At 44.1% G+C, this 19,636-nt stretch overlaps 1 protein-coding gene across 1 annotated transcript in view; it reads left to right on the top strand.

The window, feature by feature from the left end:
* ACAN (aggrecan) overlaps nt 1-19,636 on the top strand; it is a 90,730-nt gene that overhangs the window by 50,244 nt on the left and 20,850 nt on the right. The window contains exons 5-8 of the mRNA XM_048482176.1: nt 7,867-7,994; nt 9,217-9,510; nt 12,146-12,325; nt 12,897-15,056. Coding sequence (XP_048338133.1) covers nt 7,867-7,994; nt 9,217-9,510; nt 12,146-12,325; nt 12,897-15,056 — 2,762 coding nt within the window. The remainder of the gene's footprint in view (nt 1-7,866; nt 7,995-9,216; nt 9,511-12,145; nt 12,326-12,896; nt 15,057-19,636) is intronic.

The following is a 19,636-nucleotide window of genomic DNA, read 5'->3' on the forward strand; positions in this document are numbered from 1 at the left end:
TTGACATGTACACACAACAGGAGGTGTGGAAACAGTATGGAAACCTGGCCGCCGCAGCGTAATCACGGCGTTGCCAGTGAAAATTTCAAAGCTGTCGGTCAGTAGTTTGGGAGAATTCACCTGTCAGCAGAAAACGCATACTGATTTTATATATATAGACTAGCGGGCCCAACCACACATTGCTGTGACTCAGTCGCAATTGAAGTGGAAAAGAAGAGAAAAGGAAGCGAATGGTTCAAACATGTGTCATTGCACAATGCTTGCAAGGGAGGTGGAGGGCAAGGGGCCCCTCACTCCCTCTCTCCCATTCCCATGCATGGCACCCCGCCCCATCCCTCTTTAACGTTCCCCTTCCTCTGCTAGGGTGGGTGGAGCCATCCCGGGTAGTGGACCCTGTCTCTTTCCTCCCTTTCCCTTACAGGCAGATTCATCTAGCTTTAAAACACACTCGGGAGACATGGAGCTACGCTTGTGTTTCCAAATTTCCAGAGCGCTTTGGTCCAGCAAACCTCGGACCCTCCTCCTCACCTTCCCCTCTTCCTCCGCCATGGGTGAGTGAGTTTCCATATCAGATGGTGGGGCCCCATCTTTCACTCCAGGTGGCGTGGTTTTCAAAGGAAGGCATGGTTATTCCCTTGTATCAGAGGGTGTTGCTTTGTGTGACGGGGCCAGCAGATGGCACTATTACAGGAACAAGAACTGTGGTTCTGACTGTCAATACCGGTGTAGCATGTATACAATAACTGGCACAGTTGTGACATGTACACAACAGGAGGTGTGGAAACAATTAGCACAGAAACCTGGTCGCATGCGAATCACGGCGTTGAGTGAAAAAAAATTTCAAAACAAATCGGTCCAGTAGTTTGGGAGATTACCTAATCAGCAGAAAAAAACGACTGATAGATTTTATATATATAGATAACTTATAATGTATATAACTATAATTGAGTAATTACTCAAAGGGTGGGTGTATTAGCTCTACCCTCAATTACTTTTCCCCTTTCAACTTTCTTTTTTCTCTTCTCTTGCTTGCTATATTCATCCTCTCTTTCTTCTCTTATGGAATTAACTGTGTAGCCAGAACGGGTTTATTTTGACACTGTGAAATAAGATTAAAATATTCTGGAAAAAATTACTTAGATATAAGGTTTGTAAACCCTTTCTGAATAGGATTTCTGGGAGTGCCACTTGCCTAGGCTTCTGTTAGGTTCCCGCTGGCCCGCGGCTTACAGTAAAATGGGAGGAGGAGGGTCTCCAGATCTAGGTTGGAAAAGTCCCTAAAGATTCGGCAATGGAGGTCTAGGGAGAACAGGGGGGCGCCAGTAGAGCACCAATACCATAGAGTCCACCTTCCAAACTGTCCAGTTCTTCTCAGGGAATTGATCTTGTGTATCCTGGAGATGAGCTGAAAATCCCAGGGGGGTCCACAAGATCCCCATCTGGAAATTGAGACTCTTCAATTGCCAATCTAGAACTCCATTTCACTGCAGTTTGGCCCTACAAAGAGGTTGGAAAGAGATTGGAAGGGAAAAGCTGATACCAAAGGGGAAACAGCTTTACATCCAAATGCATCCCAGCATCACCTATGACTGCAGGAAAAGTCTTTCTCATGCCACCTCCCCGAGGAGTTCACCTTCCCAGAAGCTGCCGAGAAATGCTCCCTTTCAAATCTTCGCTTGACTTGGCAACGTAGCGACGAACTCCACCTGGCTGGAAAGATGGCATGGGCGTCTGCAGTGCTAGCTTCAACTGGCTTGGCAGACCGCGGTGTTCGGGTACTTGTTCCAAAGCCGCGATCCCAAATGTGGAGGCAACCTGCAGTAGAATGGGACCAGTGTACCTCTCACGATAACCAGACAGGATATCCTCACCCCCATTCCGTCATTATGATGCCATCTGCTACACTGGGTGAGTTCATTGAAAGGGCATCAATTCCAGGTGCATATATTTTGGGCAGCTCACGATATCAGGATAACCTCCTTTCCTGGGAACCCGAATTCCAATTATTTTTTTGATCACGGCTGTCACAGAGGTTGCCTTGATCTGGATGGCTAGTGGGGCTAGCCTGCTTTGTTGTCAGTCTAGAAGCTAAGCAGGATCGACCCTGGTTTGGGAATACTTTGAATGGGAGACCACCAAGAATATAGGGGGGGTTGCTATGCACAGGAAGGCAGTGGCGAGCCACCCTCTGTTCATCTCATACGCCTTGAAAACCCTACTGGAGTTTGCCATTATATAAATGGCAGGTTAGTGCTAGATTGGTTAGTTTGGTTGTAATTGAATTCCCCTCCTGTTATGATGTCTAGTTTTTTTTAGGTATTAGAGTTTGTTATATATTGCTTGTAATTTTGTAGATAAGTGTTAGGTAAGTAGCTGGATTATGGGGTTAGGTCTGTCAGTATAGTGATTTGTTGTTTTAGGTTAGTCACTGGGCTTAATTTTACTATACTGACACTGCTGTGGAATTGTTTAGATGGGTTGGTCTTAGTTAGGTCAATGAGGGGCCCGGCCATGCGTTGCTGTGGCATCACTTTGTCCTTCCTCATCACAGTCCACCCAACCCACACAGATGTCCATGCAAGGTCCAATGATCCATGCAGTGTAGCCTTTTGGGGTGGTCAAATGGAATCCCCTCTTTCCCTTTTTCAATTCCACATTGTTATATGGTGGTAAGTCTTGTTTTTTAGTATAAGGTAACCTCTCCATTCCACAATGGGGAAACTGTCCCAGAATGCAAATCCCGCTGTCCATGAGGCTGGTTGGCCACGCACAGTCCCTGGCTTGAGGGAAGGCAGAACTGGGGCAAGGAGAGGCTGTCCCAGATCAGGCAGCAGGAGGCAGGAGTGAGGAGTGAGACGTTCAGGTCACGAGCCTGAGCTCCTGGGTCAGTAAAGGTCCACATGCAAAAAAGAAGCAGAGCCAGTAGTGTTGGTTCACACCCCCCACCCCACGGTTTTCTTAGAGAGCCAAGGCAAGCTCCAGCTTCAAGCTTTGGTTAAAGGGGGCTGTGTGAGAATATGGAAGGTAGGAAGTGGGTAGAAGTGGGTGGTTGGATGTGAGGAGAGGGCAGAGTGAGGTGTGTGATGATGAGCTGGATGTGGATGAGAATATGTGTATTGTGTGTGTGGTAGCAGTGGGTGAGGGAGCACAGAGAGTGCCAAAGAAGTTACCTGTCTGTGAGGGGAACCCCACCTGGCGTCTCGCCAGCAAGAGATGTGGTATGTGTTTCACTTTCACTCGTGATTATCTACCAGTATTACCTGTTTACTGTTTTCACTGCTAATCTCTGGCCATCTGCACGAACATTGTAAGTGGGACAATACCAACTCCCTCAGGCCACAGACAGACATGCTGCACAGACATATCTCTAAGGGGTGACAGTTAAACACAACCAACTTCCATGGCCTGGTGCACCAGGAAAAGACATTTTACCTAGCTCAGGTATTGAATTTCAACAATGTGAATATCAGCTCAAACTGCTCTGTGACCGGAAAGGCGCATTGAGTGAAAAAAAAGTTGAAAGCAATCCGTCCAGTGGTTTTGGAGTTAGAGCCGCGACTCCTGACAACAGACGCATTTTAGCTTTATATATATAGATTATGTTTTGTAGTTTTGGCTACAGAAGGGAAAAGTTGCCATCTGTAAGTTTACCCATGTTGCCTTATTTTATGATGTTATGATTATTGATTTTTTTGATGTTTTATGATGTTATATCATTATATTTGTCATAAGTTATGCTTATTGATGTCTTTTTTGCTATTACGTGTAAGTATGCTTTATTAATGTTTTGTTGATTTGATATTATGATTATTGATGTCTTGTTGTTTATGTGGTTGCTGTTCATCACTCCTGAGCCTTCCATGGGGAGGGCAGGATCTGATGAGATCGAACTATAGCATACTTCCTTCCCTCTCAATCTCTTCTTTGGAGTATTATTATTGTGTGTAAAAGTCTGCGGTCAAGTAGCTGGGTGACCTTGAGTTAGTCCCAGTTTTCTCTGAACTCTCATTTCAGAAATTTCCACCTACCTCACAAGGTGCCTGTTGTGTGAGGGATGGGAAGGGCAGTGGGTCCTGAGGATTCATTGTCATAGAGAAAAGAAAGGGTATAAATCCGACTCTCCTCTTTCTTCTTCTACATAGCACTTTATCGGATGTTGGGTGCTTTTGGATCTTCTTTAAAAGATCCCAACCTTGCATGAGCAGAAGCTCCTCAGTGCCAGTGCAATGTAAGTCAGGCATTGTCATTACTGCCCATGATGGGGGGATGTTCCACAGCTGATGCTACTGTCCTCCCACTCCTTGGCCTGTTCATGCTGACTCATCGTGATGAGTAGCTAGGAAGGAGAAGGGTCTCTGCGCCGAAACCTAGGTCAAGGAGCATGACAGAGGTTGGCTGCTGCCTTGTTTCCCTCTAAGTTCTCCTTCTGATAGCATTTAGGTAGCGCTTCTCCTTGGTCCCCCCCAGGTGATGATTTGCAGTGGGATGGATCCATTGAGAACATCACCGGTGAGACTACTCCCGGAGTAGTGGGCAGTGGCTACCACATCCAGACAGTCACCAGGAAAGATGTGGGAGCTCTAGCTTCCCGCTTAATGTCACAGAAGAAGAAGCCCGGGGGCAGCATCGCTACACCTTTGGAACCAATAGGACTTTACAGCCACGGCTTCCAGAGCCAGGCAAGAAGGCTAGTTTCATGAGCGACCCCCAGACATCTGCTGGGTAAACCTGGACACTACGACGATTTGGGCAGAGAACAAGACTGAGATAGAGGGATTTGGGAGAGTTCTTTAGAAAATGCTACCGACCTCAATCCTGGACACTAATTTTCTCACAACTGGATACATGCCAGAGGTGAGCTCAGTGGAAGAGAGACTTTGAATTTCTACGGCCACACCACTCAGGTGAATCCTCGAAGTCGGCCTCTCCATTTACATAGGTAGAGGATCCAAATTTTTGCAGGGACAGCAGCTCCTGGGATTGGACACATACCCATCCACATCCATTAATCCATCCGCCCACAGGTAACTGGAGCACAGCTGCAAATTTCCTATGATAACTTATATGCATAAATTTCCAAACAAACACATGATAACAATTTCCTGTGATAACCACATTTCCTATGCAGATAACATTTGCTTGTTAACAATTGATGACCAATTGCTCGCACGGTTGCTCGTGATAAAAGTGGTCTATGGATACTCAGACAATGCACCTGTGTACCTCATTGTGCCCCTCGCTTTTGTATTTACTGGAGAGAGTCAACAATCCCCCTGCTGTGCTTTTCAGCACTGGTTATGAATAGATCTTGTCCAGGGTTATTTCAGGGTGTCATTCGTGCCAACTGCGTTTTCCCCTTTGCTTGCTTAATTGTCACAACCCTCAACTTCATTTGCTCACCCAGCCCCTCAGTCCTTTCTTGCCGAAGTACGATCACACTATTTTGTTGACAGCCACATGTGTATTGTGAAGACGTGACCATGAAACAAAATGAAGCCCGGTTTGCCTAGATTGGAATTTATGTTTGGCATCATAAAAGTTCTTAAGAAATTGGCTTTTAGCATTCGGCACAGTGCTAGCAACAACTAATTTGAACTATTGGTGGATTTGTTCATAAATGTTCTCCCGGTCCTTCATTTGTGTGGTCCTGTCTTTCATTATCTGTCAAATGAAGAATTGGAAGGAAGCTTGAGCACAAATCCACCAATATTCATCAAGATGAGCAGTTTGGGGGTGGGATTTGTTTGGTGGTGTCAAAAATGCTTGAAATTAGAGAGTATTTGGCGCAGCACTCGTGAAAACTCACTCCAAATTTCGAGGAACTCGTGCTCAAATGCCCTTCCGATTCTTCATTTGACAGGCACTGTCTTTCATTACCGACCATCCACTGATAGATATTCCCTAACATTTGTCAAAGCCCAACAAGCTTGCCTGGATAATAATGCTGTTATTGCCACTCCCGAACAACTGCAGGCTGCCTACGAAGATGGTTACGACCAATGTGATGCCGGCTGGCTGAGGGACCAGACAGTCAGGTATGCATTCAGTGGCTCAGTTGGGGTGGCCAGGGGCATACCACCCTGGGGGACATTTGGGGTCAAATGTCCCTGGGTTGCGACCATTTAGTCACGCGCCCCTCACACCCCTCCTCCTTTCCCCCAGGTCCATACACTGACTTCAAGACCTGGTGCAAAAAAAGTTGTTTGGGAGAGGGCGGCCCCTACCGAGAGTGGGGCGGGGGGGTGGCAGCATCTAAAAGAATGCATTTCAACTATGCCAATCTGGCTGTCTCAATACACACCACAGAAGACCTTTGTCTGACATTGTAAGCTTGTCGTGCTTATGCCTGTGGGGAGAAGGGGATCACAGCAACACCCCAGACATATGGATGTTCTGCATAGAACAGGGCCCTGCAACCTGCGGCTCTCCAGATTTTCATGGACTACAATTCCCATCAGCCCCTGCCAGCATGGCCATCTAGAGAGCCGCAGGTTGCAGACCCCTGGCATAGAAGAGTAGATTTTATACCCCACTTTACCTTAAGGAGCCTCAAAATAGCTTGTAATCCCCTTCCCTTCCCCTCTCCACAACAGATGCAGGGCCCTGGTTGCTTTGGACAGAGCGTTCCACCAGGCTGGAGCCAGGTTTGAAAAAGCCCCAGCCTAGTTGAGGCAGGCTGCTTTAGGGCCGGGGATCACCAGCGAGTTGGCCTTTGCCGAACAGAGCGCTCTTCGGCGGGTGTGCCAGGATCTTCATTCAGCAGGCCACAGTTTCTTGGCACTCAAGTCACAATTGTGAGAAGCTTTCTCCTGATCACAGTTGCAAAATTTGATTGTCAAAACTGGTATTAAAATTGGCATCTGTTTTTCCATTTAAACTGCATCAAATCAATGAAGAAAATGGGGAAACTGGCAAAGGAAACAGGAGGGACAGAACATTCACAACAAATATGTATAAAGAGAAACAAAAAATGGCATATTTGTACATCCCCATTCATCTGGCTGTTATGTACTTTATTTATTCCCCTGCTTTCTTCCCAGTGGAGTCCCAAAGTGGCTTATGTTGTTCTCCTATCCTTCACTGAATTTCCACAAACAACTTCGTGAGATGACAGAGTGGGAATTTGAAAGTGGATCTAACCACTACACCACACTGGTTCTCCCTAGATTTAAATTGAAGGCCTTGGGGTAAAAGAGGTGGCATTCCAGAAATGCTAGGGGAAGTATTTTAAAGAAAGATTTGAAGAAATAAAAAGGTTACTTCTGAAGATGTCCTATGTAGAAGTTTAAACAAAATTTATATGCCTGACTAGTCGTCAACACTAATCTGCATGGCCCATACAAGCCCAATGTTGTCAGTTCTTGGTACTAAATAGGGTTGGTCCTTGTTAGTACTTGGCTGGAAGACAACTAAGGAAGTTCAGGGTCATGAGGCAAGGCAATGACAAACACCTCTGTTCATCTATTGCCTTGAAAACCCAAGGGGGTCACCGTAAGTTGACTATGGCTGGACAGCTCTTTCCACCACCACCACTGGTCTTTGGGCTGGTAGATTGGGACCCACAAGTGAGTTGCATCATGACCTAAGGTAGACACACTGGTAGATACACCACCATTATCTTGTTGTTTAGGGTTTCTTTCTTTTTTTAGGGGAAAAATAGAGACCAGACACAAAGTAGAATGCACTTGTTTAACTTTTAATCATTATGCAGAAAGATTATTAAAGAGAGGACGTTTTGGAGGATATTGATCCTCAGGGCCACCTCAAGTTGGAAGCAACTCAACAGTACAGGGAACGAGAAATTGTAGCGGTTGCAGCACATCACACTGGAATGCAAAGGCTGAATTTTGGTTTCATTTCTGGCAGATACCCCATTGTCTTTCCACGGAGCAAATGTGAAGGAGATAAGGATGACATCCCAGGGGTGCGGACTTATGGTATGCGCCCAGCATCAGAGATGTACGACGTATACTGCTATGTTGAGAAACTAAATGGTAAGTTTTTCTATGGCCCCGGTGAGAAACTCTGTATATTAATGATTACAGGTCCAATCTATCCCTGGCGAACAAACAGTGTCTGATGTATTGATGAAGGCTTTCACGGCCGGATTCAACTGGTTGTTGTGGGTTTTCCGGGCTGTGTGGCCGTGGTCTGGTGGATCTTGTTCCTAGCATTTCACCTGCATCTGTGGCTGGCATCTTCAGAGGTGTATCACAGAGAGAAGTCTGTTACACACTGTGTCTTGACAGTGTTTGAGTCATACAGTGTGGACAGGTTTTATGCAACAGCACTTAAAATACATCACAGGGTGGTGCTGTAAAACAGGCTCAATGAATACTAAGGTTGTTTTACTAAAATGTACTGTAACCAATAGTTCTAGTTTTTTATCTGCCAACTTCATTGTGCCCTTATGCCTTGTTTCCTTTTAATATTTACACTGTTTACATTTTATTTACACTATATAATATTTACACTATATTAAGGACGGAGAACCTATGACTCGCATGTCAAAGGTGACATGCCCCAACATTTTGGGTAACACACCAGTGTTCACCAACACACAGCAACAACTATTCTCCCTGTCTGAGTTTGGCCCCTCCCGCACATGCAGAATAATGCACCTTCAATCCCCTTTCACAATTGTTTGAAAGTGGATTTTGCTATTCCGCACAGTAAAATCCAGCTGCAAAGTGCTTTGAAAGCGGATTGAAAGTGCATTACTCTGCATGTGCGGAAGGGGCCTTTGAGTCATTTTTGTAATTATTTGAAATTTCTTTATATAATACATAGCACCACACATGATTGGACTGTATTTTCTTAAACAATAAATTAATATGTGAATAATTGTATCTCTCTTTTGGGGAAGGGGAGAGGGGTGATATACCAGAAGAGTCCAGTTCGGCATTTGCCGAATTTTTGGCATGCCACCCTAAAGGTTGACTGTCACTGCCCGATATGTTCCCATACCTTTTTGTGTTCCCAATTTTCTTCTGCCAGTAGATTCTTTCAGATATTTATAGTTTTAATATATTTTATCCTTGTCTTATCTACCTTATGTTGGTCTATGTTGGTCTATGATTATAATAAACATTGATTGATTGATTGATTGATTGATTGATTGATTGATTGATTGATTGATTGATTGATTGATCGATCGATCATCTGAGTCAAGAAACCAATCTTCATTTTGTTTCTGTTTTAATTTTAAATCTTTAGGTGAGGTCTTTTTTGCAACCCAACCAGAACAATTCACCTTCCTAGAAGCTAAAGAATACTGTGAAAGCCAGAATGCTACTCTGGCTTCCACTGGACAACTCTATGCTGCCTGGAAACTGGGTCTAGACAACTGCCGTGCTGGCTGGCTGGCTGACGGCAGTCTCCGATATCCTATCCGGCACCCACGTCATGCTTGTGGGGGAGACAAACCTGGTGTGAGAACCACCTATCTGCACCCAAATCAGACCGGATTCCCAGATCCGCAATCAAGGCACCATGCCTTTTGCTTCAAAGGTAATATCCTATTCCTTGTCTTGTTTTTGACACTTTTTATGGTCATCAAGTCACAACTAACTTAGGTTTACCCTGAAAGGTTTTCAAGGTAAGTGATGTTGGGAGATGGTTTGTCACTGCCTGCCTTCACATCATGACCCTGGTATTCCTTGAAAGTCTCCCACCCAAATACTTCCCAGGACTGATCCTGCTTAGCTTCTGAGATCTGATAAGATCAGGCTATCCTGGGGCTATCCAGGTCAGGGTTTTGACACATTACAGGGCCAGAATGATAGCAGAAAGTCAGTGAGGTGTGTAAACTAAAACAGGAGAATAGAACTGGGAAAATTCAATTGATATCCCGTCTCAGCCCTTTAGTTCTCTAAACTGGGGAACCAGGTTTGATTCCCCACTCCTCCACCTGAGTGGCAGAGGCTTTTCTGATGAACCAGATTTGTTTCCACACTCCTACATTCCTGCCGGGTGACCTTGGGCTAGTCACAGTTCTTCAGAACTCTCTCAGCCCCACCTGCCTCACAAAGGGGCTTTCCCCACTACAGAAGGGAGCTAAGGTTGACTCGGTTCCCTTCAGTGGTGGGCAATTCCAGGCTGTCCCCACAGCAACTGAGTTGGCCCCCTGGAACCGAGCTAAGTGGGCGGGATAATCTGTTTCGCTCCTTGATCGTGGTTGGAGCTTGTGTTACGGCGGGAAACGGGAGCGGTCTTTTTTTTTTTACAGTTTTTACAGTTTACAGTTACATGCGCTTTCTGCCCGCCATGACTCTCCCGTTCTGCGCATGCCACAAAAGCGGCTCATGATTGGTTGAACAGATGTTTCAATGCTTCCTCCGAAGCTTCGAAGCGGTATCGACCTTGTTCCGGCAGAAAAGTGTAGTTCATAACTGTGACAAGGATGTCACAGTTCTGAGGGGGGGGCTGAGACAAAACAATGTTGAGCTTGGTGGCAGTGGGGATTCACTGAGGCGAACCTAGGTAGAAACCAGTTCAACTCTGTCAGTGGGGAAAGCCCCTATGTGTCTTTTGTGGGGAGAGGAAGGGAAAGGAACTTGTAAGCCACCTTGAGTCTCCTTAGAGGAGAGAAAGGTGGAGTATAAATCTAAACTCTTCTTCTTCAAATGGTTATTGGTCCAGTTGTTCTTTTTCAGCCCTTTTTCAGTTCTTTTTCACAACAATCAGTGTCTTTATGGGGACTACAAGCAGGGAGTAATGCCAGATTGTTCCATTGGCCTGTTTGTAAGATACAAGCCAGGGCTAAAGTCAATCATTCTGCCTTACCACTTAACCCTCCTATGAAATGTGAATGGCTATTGGGAGAAGGCAAAGTTGAGTGAAATAGCAATAGCTCAGCATTTCATCCTTACTTACAGTTTTATAGATTTTTCTCCTTGTACAACTTTACTTCCTGTTCTTAGTGTATTCTTCACATCATTATTTTATTTGCCTTATTTATAGACTGCATTTTTTCATTGAGACTCAAGCTGAATTACACCATCTAAGTCCGTGCAGTCAATAAAATAAGGCATCTGATGAGCAAACAGATCAAGGATTACAGATATCAGGAAGCTGTGAGTCGTGACAGCTCATACAGAAACAACCTTTTAAACGCGTCTGCACTTCTGTTTTGTTTGCTACAACAGACAAATCCGGCTTCCCCTTTGCAAGCTTCCATCCTAAGAAACTGGCTCATTAAATCATACATTGTGATCAAAATAAAAGCTCACCTTACTATTCCTCCTGCAAATTTGGGGGGATATGCTACAGTTTAGTGGTAGTGCATCTACAGAAAGTCCCAGGTTCAGCTCTAAAAACTAAAAAGTTTGGCCAGTAGGTGATATGAAAGGCCTGAACTTGAGATCCTGGCACTGCTAGACAGGACAGACAATGGTAGTGTAGTGGTGTAGCGGTTAAGAGCAGGTGGATTCTAATCTGGAGAACTGGGTTTGATTCCCCACTTTTCCATCTGAGTGGCAGAGGCTTATCTGGTGAACCAGATGTGTTTCTGCTTTCCTACATTTCTGCTGGGTGGCCGTGGGCTAGTCACAGTTCTTCTGCTCTCAGCTCTACCCACCTCACAAGGGGTCTGTTGTGGGGAGAGGAAGGGAAAGGAACTTGTAAACCACCTTGAGTCTCCTTACAGGAGAGAAAGGTGAGGTATAAATCTAAACTCCTACTCCTACTCCGCTTCCTCTTCTTCTTCCTTCCCTCACAAATATCCTAAAACATTTGTAAAACATTTTCACACACACACACACACACACACACACACACACACACACACACACACCATGCTTTTTGTTCACTCTCACCCTCTTGAAAAGATTCCTGGCCGCCATTTTGTGATTTCCCGCTTTTTTTAGTTTTGTGTTGAATGGATGCTTCAGCGCTTCAAAGCCTCGTGCTTTATTCTATACTGCTCATACACTCACTGCTTCGAAGATTCCCCCCCCTCCTCCCAAATAAAAGGAGTACAATTCTGAGAACCTACTTTAGTTGCTAACAGCCAAACTCTTACATACAGCTGGATGGGAACATCTGGCGAGTCCCCATGTGACACCTTTATACAAAAAAGCCCCTCTGGGATGAACATGATGATTGGAGGTGAAAAGAATATTCACAGCAACGAACTGTCTTTCAGCTCTACCATCTCTGTACGAGGAAATCGAGGAGGATCTAATTGCAGCCCAAGTGGTCCCAGGAGTTGAGGAGGTTCCTTCTGGAGAAGAGACGACTGTGGAAACGGAGTTTGCCACTGATTCTGAAAATCAGACCGAGTGGGGAACGGAGGTATTTCCAACAAACATATCCTTGATCTATGGTGAGTTGGGATTTAATTCCACAGTCCCTCTATCTGGCTCTATTGGTTTACAAACCATGTATGGCTTATGTCCATTGCACCAGGGGGATAAGCAAGTATGGGGATCATCATGCATAGGCCATTTCCCACAGTAATTACCCCAGTTTTTGATAAATCTTGCAGGTTTTGGATCCATCCCGCTGTGGCATCTAATTTATGCATGTCCAGCAAACACATAAAACCGGGTGGTGCTAGCGGGCATGATTTTGATACACATACTGTTATCTCCAGCTCAGGTCATTACTGAAACAGACCCAGCACTTGACTTTTAGGGCCAGGACAAACATTTTTGAAATTGTGATTAACAGCCCAAACTCACTGCTTTGAAAATCATCAAAATGCTTTTAAATCATGGAGGAGGCCTTGGAGAACCACTGTCAGTCAAGAGTGGGTGATACTGAACTAGGTAGACCAATGGTTTGAGTATATCTGTTTCTCCATATATTACACAGGAAAAAGTCACAAAGGGGCCTTGCTAGGATTTGTTTAACCTCTTTCTCTTTCTCTGCTCTCTTGCTTTTTTTTCCTTTAGTGAGTCCATCAGCTGTTTCTCCTATTGACGTGGATGAAGTTCCCATCACAGAGACATCTGCGTCTGGGTGGACATCAGGAGCACCAGATATCAGTGGAAAGTTTGAACCCAGTGGGGAACCCTCTAGTTTTATAGAAAGTGGATTTCCTTCTGGAGCCCCAGATTTCAGCGGGCTCCCTTCTGGAGAAAGCGGGCTGCCATCAGGAGACATAAGCGGCCTGCCTTCGGGCATTATTGAAGTCAGCATTTTACCTTCTGGAGATGAAGAATTGTCAGGAATTGGTTCTGGAATCCTGGACCATAGGGAAATAATCCCTGGACTTCAAGAAGGCAAAGGAATTCCAGAAATTAGTGGGCTGCCTTCTGGGTTTAGTGGAGAGGGTTCTGGTGTGGACCTTCTCAGTGGCTTGCCATCTGGAGAGTTTGATTACAGTGGACTTGCATCTGGATTTCCAACTGTGTCTCTTGTGAATGCCACGTTGGTGGAAGTTGTAACCACAGAGACAGAAAAGGAAGTGGAAGGAAAGGGAACAATTCTGCTCGGCAGAGATGGAGACTTATCAGGTTTGCCCTCCAGTGAGTGGCACATTGATGGGATAACCAGTGGGTTACCGTCAGGAGAGGACATTAGTGGAATATCTGGTATCAGTGGGTTTTCCTCGGGACTTGATATCACTGGAGAACTGTCTGGGATACCTGATATAAGTGGATTACCGTCGGGACTTGATGCTGATGGGCAACTGTCTGGTTTACCAGATATCAGTGGACTATCCTCGGGAATTGACCTCAGTGGAGCACCATTTGGGATACCTGATATAATTGGTTCTGTGGACTTCAGTGGACTGGGTTCAGGTGTCGATGGAAGTGGTGAACCTTCTGGGGTTACCTTCATCGGTGCCAATTTGTTTGAAGTGACAACCCCTTCCACTAAGAAAGAAGAAGGGAAAGGGACTGTAGAATTAAGTGGCTTGTTTTCAGGTGATGGGGAATCTGGAACCCTGTCTGGAAATGTGGACCTAAGTGGTCAGACTTCTGGCCAAATAGACTTCAGTGGATGGACTGTAGAAACTCATGAAGTCAGTGGACTTCCAAGTGGACTAACAGATATCAGTGGAGAAAGTTCTGGTGCTGGTCTCACCAGTGGCTCGCCATCTGGAATTTTTGATTATAGTGGGCTCCCGTCTGGGTTTCCTACCATTTCTCTTGTGGATACAACTTTGGTGGAAGTTGCAACACAGCCATCTGTGGCACAGGAAGCCGGAGAAGGGACATCTGGAATATTTGAATTTAGTGGGTTTCCTTCTGGGGAAACGTCTGGTGAACCATATGATGTGACCACTGTTAGTGGGCTGTCATCAGGGGCAGTAGACATCAGCGGGACATCATCAGGCATTCCATATTTTAGTGGAGAAATTGCTAGTGTCACTGACCTAAGTGGAGAGCCCTCAGCTGTATCTGGGACTAGTGGTGACGTTTCTGGAATTCCAGAAGTCACTTTAGTACATTCTGATTTAGTAGAAGCTGTGACAGACCCAACAGTTTCACAGGAACTTGCTGGTGGAACAGAATCAATGCCTCCCCATTTTTCTGAACCAAGTGGGGAAGCCTTCACATCTAGTGGAGAGACTTCTGCATATCCCGAAAGTACCATTAAAACCCCTGAATATCATGATCTTACTGACGAAACAGCTACCATCCATGAAGGTAGTGTAGAAACTTCTACTATCCATGAAATTAGTGGAGAAGCATCATCCGAAAGACACCCAGAAACGTCCACCTTTTTTGAAACAGGTAGTGAAACATCTGCATTACCTGGAAGCCATCCAGAAACTTCTGGGGTACCTTTTATCCATGGCTTGCCCTCTGAACAATATGAAGAACAAAGCCAGATTCATGGGGATAGTTCAGGGCCACCTTCTCAGCCTGCCTCGGATGGTCCAGAGGAGACCTTTTTACCAGACATGCTGCCTAGCACCAATGACCCAGATTCTGAACTAACTGAACATGCCAAAGATCCAAAAGAGACCCAAGTTGAAACCGAGGCTTATACACATATACTGTCTGAAATGGGAGCATTTCCGGATGTTCTGCTCACTCCTCCTTCTACTACAGATGTCCTACCTGAAGTGCCACCAGAGGTGATAGAGCCTATAGCAGAAGGTACAGTTAAAAATAGATATTTATTATTATTATTATTTATTCAACTACTATTCCGTCCTTCCTGTCATAGGCTCAGGTCAGCTCCCGGTGTTCCAGCGCTCAACATTTTGACACAATAACTCTATCGAATAACCATTTTCCTAAAATTTATCAAATACAATAAGTTAAATATAATTTAAAATTGCACTTAAAACTTAATATAGGTGTCGATAAAAATATTCCTCACTGTGGGAAGAGGTAGACTGGTTGGAATGGGAGGACCAAGATGAAACCATAGCTGTCTCAACTGTACACCTGGTGAAACAGCTCTGTCTTAAGTAGACTAGACAAACTTCTAATCATCTGAAACTCCTGAACATTCACCATCATGAAGTTCCTGCCCTTTCTTCAGCTATGGAATGCTGCTACCTTTGTTAGCACAACAGGTAACACCCTTGTTCACCTCCATGGCAGAGAAACTTTTAGATGTCCAATGTATTGTCAAAGGCTTTCACGGCCGGATTCAACTGGTTCTGGTGGGTTTTCCAGGCTGAGTGGCCGTGGTCTGGTGGATCTTGTTCCTAACGTTTCGCCTGCATCTGTGGCTGGCATCTTCAAAGGTGTATCACAGAGGGAAGTCTGTTACACACTGTGTCCAGAGAGAAGGAAATGTTTGGGGTATTTATTGTCCATGTCTCAGGGTGGGGAACCAAACTGATACATACGGTTTGGTTTTTATGCGTACTCATCAGAGCAAAGCCTGATTCTCCCAAATCCATCCTTGTTCACTGAACATGCTTTTCCAGAAATTACTTCTTCAATAATCTAGCAAAATTCAGTTGGAATTTATGCTTTCACTTGCATACTAGACTTACTACATGCTATATAGGTTTTTTCTCTCCCCGCCCCCAAATGGCAGTAATACAAGGAAGGCAAAAAAGTGGATTGTGAAAGATGCTAATTTTTTTCAGCATCTTTCAAGCTGTTTTGGCCCTACCCCCATTTTTTAAAAGGTAACCTCTCTACCCCTCACTTATTCATTCATTCATTCATTCATTCATTCATTCATTCATAGTCCACCCTGCCCCCAAAGGACTCGGGGAGGTTTACAGTGGCATTAAGCCTAAAATAATACATAAAAATGCATTAATATTCTGCTGTACCCCAGCCAAAGGCCGGGCTCAGGGAGGCTTACACTTAGTCAACATATAACACATACAATCAATACATAATACAATAATCAATACATTATATAAATAATACAATCCATAAATAGTACAATAAGCAATGTAAGTAATTTAAATCAGAACAGTAAATAGGTAACATTACAAAATATTCAAACTAAAGCACCTTTCCATTTTCTAGTCAGTCTTCGACAGTGGATAAATTTACTCAAACAAATATATAAATAAATAGGAAATAATAAAATAAGAGTTCCCACAAAAACTTGCTAGACCTGCCCACCCGCTTCTCTTCTCCAACTGTACCAAGTCAGACCAAAAATGAAAAGGAGGTAACCCACACTGCCACCAAACTGTCCCCAATGAGCAGCACTTACTTCATAGCTGGCCAGGTCCATTGTTCAAATCCTCACACAACCTCTAAGCTCCATGTGGAGTTTGGAGGCAGCGCACCAAGTTGAGTGCTGGGATCAACTTGGCCGGGTCCAGCATTCAGGTCTGTGCCGCCATCTTTAAACTTGACAGGGTCTTAGAGGCAGTAGATGGCGCACATTCAGCTCTGCGCTGCCTGCTGCCTCCAAGACCCATGTCGAGTTCAGAGACAGGTGGAATATTTCAAATTCAGATTTAATAGGAGGAGCAGTGGCGTAATGGTTAAGAGCAGGTGCACTCTAATCTGGAGAACTGGGTTTGATTCCCTGCTCTGCCACTTGAGCTGTGGAGGCTTATCTGGGGAACTAGATTAGCCTGTGCACTCCAACACATGCCAGCTGGGTAATCTTGGGGTAGTCACAGCTTTTCGGAGCTCTCCCAGCCCCACCCACCTCACAGGGTGTTTGTCGTGGGGGGGGGGGAGGGAAAGGAGATTGTAAGCCCCTTTGAGACTCCTTAAGAGGAGTATAAATCCAAACTACTACTACTACTACTACTACTCTTCTTCTAATAACCCAAAAAATTTCAAAAACTCAAAAAAGCCTGCATGGGGATTCAATTTTTTTCAGTTTTTTAAAATTTTCAAGTGTATAAAACCCCAAACCCAAAAATGCTGATAGAAAATTGTACACAACTCTAGCTGAGAATGTATGATTGGCCCAAGGTTACCCAGTGAGCTTCCATAGCACAAGTGGGAATTCGAATCTGGGTCTGAGACCCTAATCCAATATTCTAAAGGCACCAAGCACCACAGTGACCGTCTCTTAGCCAATCTTGAGACATATAAAATTTTTAAAATTTGCATTGATTAGTATAAAGAAAAATGTGTCCAGTTTGCTCTTTTTGGCCCAATAGTCAATAGACTTTGCAAAGAAAATGGGATGAATTGTCCACGCAGTAAGAAAATGTATTTTAGGCATAATTAATTACAATAATTACAATTAATTTCAGCACATACTTGTGGAATATCCCTGAGGCTATATTAAATCTCTCCCTATCTGCTCCAAGGCATCAAGGATTCTGACAAAGGGAAGACAGCCTAAATTATCAGATCCATTTATCTACATGGGAGAACTCAGGAGTAACTGTAGATCTTCCCACTGGACCTGCAGAAACCCAAATTAAACACAACCACATATTCTTCAATTATCCTTTTTACGAGGGATGGGGATAGGGATGGGGATATGGAAATTTGTTCTTATTTAAATCTTCATAAACCCACTTCTTGAATCAGCCCCCACAGTACCCATTTACACTAGTTGACTCTTTTGTATGTCTGTGTATTGGCATTCACCAGCTGACAGCTTTTGGGGGTTCTCCCAAGTCCTGAGGGAAGAAGAAGTGGCAATCGGTACAACCTTATGAGTATTGACCCCTTTTTCCTATTTCCCCCCCAAAAAAACTCTGGTTGACACACTGTATTCGTACCTCCCACGTATACTTGAGGGGATCTGTGGCAGAAAGAGAGAGAAATGTCACTTAGTGACAGTACCCTAAATAAATCACGTGTTTCAGCATCACAAAACCCCAAAACCAGTCCCGATGGAGGGTGGCAGAATTATCAGAAAATGTATTTAATTACCGTTAAGTATTGGTGAGTTTATGAACTATGCAGTTTGTCAGGATTATTAAATTTTTGTCGGCCTTCCTTTCATCATATTGGTTATATGGAGTTCAGTGCAATAATACAATAACACAACAAAATATTATAAGAATACTACAAAATAATACAAATACAAACTACAACAAAATATACACTCTGATGAGATTGCAGCAACAGCTGTCTAATTTCAGCAAAGTTTTGCAACGATCTCCTGATGGATTCTCTGGTGTTATTTTTATGTCTCAGCAAAACAGAAGAATAGTGATACAAATACAATTGCTAGAATTCAAGCACTGTGCACAAAAACATTTTTGAAAAGACATTACATAGAACACATATGACAGCAACAACTCAAAGTAATAAATAAGATAGGATATTTAAATACCCTATATACTCGCATAAATATTTTAGGGTTTTTACTTTGTCGGCTGCCAGGGGACGCAGTTTTTAGGATAGTGACACCAAAATTTCAGGGATTTTTCAAGAGACTCTCCTGATGATACCACCCAAGTTTGGTAAAGTTCGGATCAGGGAGTCCAAAGTTATGGACCCCCAAAGGGGGTGCCCCCATCCCCCATTGTTTCCAATGGGAGCTAATAGTAGATGGGGCTACATTTTGATTATCTCTTGCTGATACCAGCCAGGTTTGGTGATGTTTGGTTAAGGGGGTCCAAAGTTATGGATCCCCAAAGTGGGTGCTCCCATCCCCAATGTTTCCAATGGAAGCTAATAGTAGATGGGGCTACCCTTTTGAGGGTCCATAACTTTGGACCCCCTGAACCAAACTTCACCAAACCTGGCTGGTATCATCAGTGGGAAGGAGTCTCCCTAAAGATACTCTGAAATGTTGGTATTGCTAACATAAACATTTCCTCCCTGACCAAAAAAAATCCAGTTTTGAAGCGAATTTAACTCCTGTATAGTTTTAGCTTGGTTGCTGGTTGAGCTAAGGTTTTTGTATTTTTAAACTTATTGTTGAGACCATATTGTTTTTGTTGACCCTCTTTTCCACTTACAGAGCTAGTTTATTGTTTTTCTTTTAAATAAATATTCAAAAACATTTAACCTCCTGATGCCTCAATTAATGTAATTTTATTGGTATCTATGTTTATCTTTGACATTTACCAGTAGCTGCTGTATTTCCCACCCTCAACTTATACGCCAGTCAATAAGTTTTCCCAGTTTTTTGTAGTAAAATTAGGTGCCTCGACTTATATGCGGGTCAACTTATGCACGAGTATATACGGTAAGATATTTTAATAAGATAAGTAATTGCAGGCTGGGATTGCAGTTCGCTCACGAAGCTGGAGGATATTGATTGAACTGTAAAGCTTTTGGAAGTGTGGACATACTTCACTAGCCAGGTGAAGTAAAAAACAAGACCA

The sequence above is a fragment of the Sphaerodactylus townsendi genome, linkage group LG17 (assembly GCF_021028975.2).
Source record: "Sphaerodactylus townsendi isolate TG3544 linkage group LG17, MPM_Stown_v2.3, whole genome shotgun sequence".
Lineage (NCBI taxonomy): Eukaryota > Metazoa > Chordata > Lepidosauria > Squamata > Sphaerodactylidae > Sphaerodactylus > Sphaerodactylus townsendi.